Source organism: Gavialis gangeticus, unplaced genomic scaffold (assembly GCF_001723915.1).
Source record: "Gavialis gangeticus isolate Ggan-Ray unplaced genomic scaffold, GavGan_comp1, whole genome shotgun sequence".
NCBI classification, from domain to species: Eukaryota; Metazoa; Chordata; order Crocodylia; family Gavialidae; genus Gavialis; species Gavialis gangeticus.
In genome coordinates, this window is record NW_017729024.1 from 105,048,481 (window position 1) to 105,055,611 (window position 7,131).

Sequence of the window (7,131 nt, forward strand, 5' to 3'; positions counted from 1 at the left end):
AGGGTTTTTGAACCCGAAAGCTTGCTTAATAATTGTTTTCCAACTATTTAAGTTGGTCTAATAAAAGATACCAGATTTCACGCAAAGAACCTTGTCTGCCTAGGATAAGCTTTAGTATTTTTATAGCAAGCTTTTTTTCCTCTCTCCCTCCTTCTTTGATCCACTGTTTTATGTTGTATAATTATTATGTTTATACTGTTTTACTGATTTTTACTGGGGTTTTTTTTTATTGATACTATATGATTTGGGCCTACACGTGTAAGTTAGCATAATTAATGTCAAGTAATGTCAAGTTTCCATTTTGAATATCAAGCCTCTATCTTGTGTCCTGTGCCCAGGTGTAACCTATGACCCATGCCTAACCAGTCTCATGTAAATTGGTTTCTGAATGAATGGGGATGAATGAGGGTGCTCAAGATACAATGGTAGCAGGTACCTACTGAATAATCAACTCAACAACTGGACCATCAGTTCAAGGACCGGACCATTGCCTTCCATTGACCCACCCAGGAACCATGGACCCGGCATTTGAAAGACAAAGACCCTACAGAAATCAGCCAACCCACTATTGCAACACAGACACCTGGAACTGCACGTCTTCACCTAGAGTGCACATGCTCAGTACACCAGGAATGACCCTTGCCTGGGCATGCCCCTGCCACTAGGGTCATAGAAGGTCTGTCTCTATAAAAAGGGGTAGTGAAGACCGACCTAATGGGATGCCCTTTCCATCTGGACCAGCACCATGACACACCACCTATCCACCCAGAGGCCCTGCCAGTGACCCCCTCTGGACAACACCTTGCTGGAGAAGACCCCGACTGGCCATTGAGGATCAACTCACAGCCCAGGATAGGTAGCTATCACCCACCTTCCTTCCCCAAGCAAAGGACCTGGACTCTCTCCCTACACACCTTGACTGCAATCCTTCCACCAAGCCTTCTTCTCTTCTGCTACCATTGTGTGGATGTGTATGCAAGTGCTTGTGTGTGTGTAGGAACCAATAACTTCGTTGGGCTGTGTAGTGTGTTGTCTGCTTAATAAACCTGTTATTTTGAAACCCCAAGGTGAGTTTTTGTCTTACTGACCTCCCAACCCTCCTCCTTGATTTCCTGGCTATCTCCCAGCTTTCTGCCTCCCAGTTTGCAGCCCCCATTTCCCAGTTTTCTGCCTCTCTCTTTCCTGGTCTGCTCCTTGCCACCAGGCTTTTCCCCATGCTTTCACCCCAGCACCAGGTGACCCCAAGTAACCCTGGGGCACATTGCCCCTAAGTAACCCCAAGCAACCCTGGGGAACTTGACCTTAAGTAACCCCGGCTCCCCTCCAATCTGCCAGTTCTAATCCCAGCCCCGGCAACTTTCACTCCTGGCACTTTCACTCTCTTATTTTTCCCTCATCTTAACCCCCGTCCATCTCCCTCCTTCCAGAAATCTCTGACCCTTGATTCCCCCTCCCATAGTCACCAAGCACCCTAGGTACCCCAAGTACACACATACACACCATACCACCCAAGTTAGGAACTCACCTGTGTGTATGTGGGTGGTGTGTGTGAACTGGCAAATACATATACAAATATATCATCGTGTGCATGGTATGTGAATTAGTAATCCGTGTACTGGGTGTGCAGGTATTGACAACTGATTTTTGTCTAATTTTTGGTGTGTGTAGTGTGTATGCGCTTGAGTTGGTGACAGGTGTGCATGTGCTTAGATTGGTAATCTTGGATGTATATGTGTCTGAGTTGGTTGTGTGTGTGTATGCACCTAACATATCTGTATGTGCCTAACTGATGTGGGTGTGTACGCGCGCAACTGCGTCACACCCTCCTGTCTAACAGCACAATTTTGAGATCCTGAGAGTTGGCATGGCTCTACATGACAACAATCTAATCCAAGATTTCAACTTAATCCCTGAAGTAGCAAGTCTCTCTCTTACTTTTCCCCATGCACAATGCAATTAATCTATAAAAAACAAACAAACAAAAACTTCCTAGGTTAAGGTGTTGTTTCTACATTTAGAAGCGGCACAGAAAAAGAGTGAGGTGGCAGGTTGCCTCCATAGTCTGATGTACCCATTACGAGAGATGTTCTGTCCTTGAAAACTCCAATTCCAGCCAAAGCCAGATGTTCTGATCAAAATTCTGGAGCTGGTGTTAAGGTCCTGATCTCACCCATGCTGGCATTTATTCCAAGGGATTAAGAACAATGAACCCATCTGCTCTAATCAGGAGCCTTGTGTTCACTGAATTCATCAAGATAAAAGTCTGCGGGTAACCAGCTGTACCTTTCACCAGTGGTTGCCACCATAATACACCAAAATGATTCTGAAAGCATTTATGCAACTGGACTAAATAAGTGCTTAGATAAAAAAAAGGATAAGAAGGGTTCTGGGTTTGGAGTTAGGAGGAAGGAAAGTATGGTAATAAGCTTGAAAGTTCTTGGTACAAAAATTTCTTTTACAATACCGAGAAACACAATCTGGACAAGTGAAAAAAGCATAACAAAAAAACCACGAACCTTTGCGCAAATAAGAAAACAACAGTGATTTCTAGCAAAATATAGTAAACATCTATAGCTTTTTTACGTATCCATGTATGGACAGAAGGGAATGAAAGCAGGGTCAGAACTGTATATCATTGCGAATTCTCTAGTCTCCCTTTTCATGTCTATGTCCACTATATTGGATACATGGGACTTAGTGACACACTCAGCAAACAGAGGTAAGTTACACTGAGGCAAGGATGCAACAAACAGAAGCTGTAACTATCTGAATGCCAAAAGAACAATATTTTACCCCTTAAAGCTCATATCTGAGAATCTTCTGAATTCAGTTACATTTATATAACACAAACTATTGTATCCAAACTACAATGAAGAGTCAACAACTAGAAAAAGTACACTATGCTACTAAAAGTCCTGAGGAAAAAAAATATTGATCATCTTTACACCGTTTTTTGTTACATTATAAAAATCTGCCTCCCGCTCTCAAATGATCCCCACTATCATCATATCTTAGCATCCCACAGTCTTTAACAGATTCATCCTTGAAATGCACTTATTAGTTAAGGAGATTCTATTATCCCCATTTTAAACACTGGAGGAGGGAGTAAGAGAGGGGAAATCAAGGCACAGGGAGACTAAGGGCTGGTCTATAAAAGACACAAGACTGCAACTTACTGAGATAACTAAGACGATTCTGCACGTTAGATCTAGAACCAAAACAAGTACAGCCACATTCATTTGGTACTTTGCCTGGGCTAACTAGGTTTGTCAAGAAAAAGGGGTAACCCAAGTACAGCACCATGCCTCTACAGGTCTTAGTTCCACACCTGACATGTGCAGAGATAACTCAGATAACTTCACACGATGTTGCCTTAATTGACACTGCACTGTGCTGTGTAGATGAACCTTCAGTGACCTGTCCAATTGGCAGGCAGTCCAGAGCAGGGAAGAGAACACATTATCTCCCAAGTCCCAAACTTGCACCTTAACTACTGGAACACCCTTTCCATCAATGAGGTCATGGAGAAACACACACATACCCCAGTGAAATTTCTATAGTTTTGTTTTGTATTCTTATGTAACTTACAGCAAAGTCAGGAACCAACAGATACAGCTCTCCAAGGTTAGCTCCCACAGAAGATGGCTAGTATGGTGCCTTGTCACTGGGGCTAAGTACAGACATTCAGGGGCTTTAGAGGGAGGTTAAATCAACTCGAAACAGCTTCCCAATATCAGGTAAGTCAGCATTGGGGGTTGGGTAGCAGGGGAGTTTGGGGCCTGCTGGGGGATGGAGGGCGGGTGGGGTCTCCCCCACTGAGCCTATACCTCCATCCCTCCCCGCACTAAGACTGACTTGCTCAGCTCCAGCAGTGACAAACGCTAATAAACATGACTGCACCCTGAGCAGCTTGTGGATTGAAAGGGCTGACTGGTTGTGGGGAAGGGAGCAATGGGCTGGATGACAAAAAAAGATGGCCCAGTGCAGGGGGAGGGAAGAGTAAAAAAAAAGCAGCCCCAAGGCTGGGGCCAGTGGCTGTGTCTTCCCAGCCCCAGAGATGCTCACGGAAAATGTTCCATGCACTGGCTTGACATAAATTGAATAAGTTTGATATTACACAGATCCAGGTTTATCTTAAAACAGATTCTGCAATTTTTAGACAGGTTTATGTGCATGGAACTTCTGTACAGTTATGGGTTTACACTTACAGACCAGGTCTATAAGTGTAAAGTTGGGACTGGGATGAGTTAAGTTTAAATCAGGCAGCCATTCTGAATCAGATTTAAACCTCCCCAAGTGTCTGTACTTAGCCTGCATGGTATGGAGAGCAGCTGACAATCTGCTTTTAGCAAACACCTACCCAGAGGTGTACACAAATCAGATATAAACAATCAAATATTTGAAATCTAAATAACTTACATCTCTAGTTTTATATACTTGATTCTTTCAAGGGGGAAATCTTTACAGGATTGGGCAAATTTACCCTGGTTTAGGGAGATTTTCTTTTAATGATTTAATGCAGATTACACCAATGTAAATGTTACATCTGTCTAGGTCCTAAATCAGGGCTGTCCAAATTCTGATAAGCCAGGAGATACAGACTACCAGTCACACACCATGCAAGTCACATGCCATATGGACCCCCTCACTGCGGGTGTCCTCTCTAATGCATTACACCAAGCCACATCACGTCATGTCTCCCCGAATTGCACCAAGCATGCTCCCGGGGCTGTACTGCACTGTACTGTGCTGCACCACCAGAGGTCCCCAAGTTCCCTCCAACTCCCCATCCATAGCCTCCCTCAGCTCCAGGCTGTTCTGTACCATGTAGCCCCACCCTGTCCCTAGAACCTGCAGGGGCAGGCAATGGAAGTAGGAGGAGAAGGGGGAACCCAAAAACTCCAGTGGCAGAGGCTGGAAGGTGAAGAAGGGAGCGCTGCTTAGACCAGGAGCCCAGGGGCTATCTGATGGACACTGCTGCCCTAAATTACTTAACGACAGGGATTTTGAAAGAGCACCTGACTTTACTGGCCTCAACTCAAGAGTTTCAACAAGAGATGGGCACTTTCAAGCACAGCTGAAAATCTCAGCCTATACAAACAGGATTCAGTTACGCAATTTCCCTGTTTCAATGAGTCATGCCTGTAAACCAAATAGCAACATTTTTCAGTGCATTTACTGTATTAGATCAGGTACTGACTTCACATTAAAAATCCACCCAAACTCAAGCGTCGCATGTTTTCTAAAATAGCTTATGTTGAGAAATAGCAGTAACAGCAGACAGTGAATAATGCAGGGCACCAACGCTGTCTTTCACATAATGCTCTCCTAGCTTCATAAGGTAACTAGTGTTGTTAGTAGTGCAAATACAATACATACATCTAATTACACCTCATACAGTCAGATTTGATCACTTCAAAAAAGCATTGCCTTCCCTGAGAAAGGCACACTTATCTTCTATATTTCTGCGCTGGTGACCAAATATAATTTGCGAGAATACAAAAGCAGCAATGCATTTGTACACACACACACGCACGATACAGCAAAGCTGCTTTGACAATGTTTATTTGCAGAAGACAGGGCCAGGAAGGAAATAACTTTTACCTGAAAATATGGAATCAAGTCACAGAGTAACTGAAGAATATGCTGTTCTAGCGCAGAAGGTGCCTCTTTGTTCTCTGGACTTCGCGGCTGAAGTAAGATTTTAAGTAGACCCATTCGTAGTTCAGCATGTTCCCGCAACTGGGCTGGTTCACAATACAGGTATCTTAGAAATGGTGCCATTATGCAGACACATGAACTCTGTGCCCTGCAGCTCAAGAAATAAGATCACCAAGATCATTTTTACTAGTTAAGAAAAAAAATTGCACAACAGTGAGATGAATTCAGGTATCAACTTTTTGTAGGGTGTTGGCACCAGGAGTCACTGCTAAGTGTTAAAATAAACAACAATTTGAGTTACTGACACAAAATAGTAGCACGTGATCTTATATGTCATTAGTACAGTTCAAATTACTACGTCAAAATAGACTTACTTTTGTATATTGTGGGGGCAGAAGGGGTATGGGTGTGTCCCAGGACCTAACTGGGGGTGGAAGAGAAAGGTGGGAAAGAGCAGGGGGTGCATGCAGCAGAGCTGCACCAGGAGGTGTGGTGCAGGTGTAGTCAGCCCTTCCCCCTCCTCCCCAGTGCACTCAGGCCACAGCTTCCCCTGCAGCCCTCTGCATGGGGCCAAGCCCCACCCATGCCACGCTCCTAACAGCACCACCACCACCCCAGCCAGAGCTGCTGCAGCCACCTAGTTACTGCTCAGCTCCCTCCGCTGCCCCACCTGACCCTCCCCCTCCTTCCCCTGCTGTACTGCTACAGCTGCCTTCCACTCACGCAGCCACCTGTACATGGCTGCTCATTGCACCAGGCAGGCAAAGTAGGTGGAAGATGGACAGGGACTAGAGCTGGAGCCCCACACACTGGGGAAGGACCAAGCAGCTTCCCCTGCACCCAGCTGGGCATGTAGTACCCAGCACACTCAGTAGTCCCCATGGCTGCCACTGCTGATTCCCAAAGCAACAAAGCAGGGGCAGGAGGTAGAGGAGGAGCCGTTGAAGGCAGGGGGAGCTGAGCAGTACCCACCCAGAAAGCTACAGCAGCTTTAAACTACTTTGTACTTTAAACTAAGTATAACAGGAGATGGGGAGGCAGGAGACGGAGAGAGTCTAGAACCTACAAACTGCAAGACATGCAGCGGTACAACCCAGGTAAGTACCAAGGGGCCCTTTGGGCATCAGAACGGGGGGGCACCAAAGGCACCATTTGGAGGGCTCAATTGCCTCTATGTTAAGGCTAGGAGCATGGGGAACAAGTAGGAAGAACTCGCATTTCTGCTTGCAGATAATAACTTTGATTTAGTGGGGCTAACGGAAACCTGGTGGGACCCTACCCATAACTGGACGCTACACATTGAGGGCTACAGGTTGTACAGAAGGGACAGAATAGGAAGGAAAGGGGGCAGTGTTGCTCTCTATGTAAAGGAGCATTATACATCTACCCTAATCAAAATGGAATCAGAGGAAGAGAGAGTTGAGGCATTGTGGGTTAGGATACATGGAGGTCGAGGGGAAAGGGACTTGG

At 45.4% G+C, this 7,131-nt stretch overlaps 1 protein-coding gene across 5 annotated transcripts in view; it reads right to left on the reverse strand.

The window, feature by feature from the left end:
* Nucleotides 1-7,131, reverse strand: part of FOCAD (focadhesin) — a 318,854-nt gene that overhangs the window by 217,747 nt on the left and 93,976 nt on the right. For 4 of the 5 annotated variants that reach the window (XR_002097361.1, XM_019517495.1, XM_019517494.1 and 1 more), the window contains exon 7: nucleotides 5,605-5,815. Coding sequence is in view for 4 of the 5 variants with exons in the window: in XM_019517495.1 (XP_019373040.1) it covers nucleotides 5,605-5,815 (211 nt within the window). In the remaining variant the exon portion in view is untranslated. The remainder of the gene's footprint in view (nucleotides 1-5,604; nucleotides 5,816-7,131) is intronic. The other variant, XM_019517493.1, reaches the window with a different exon arrangement.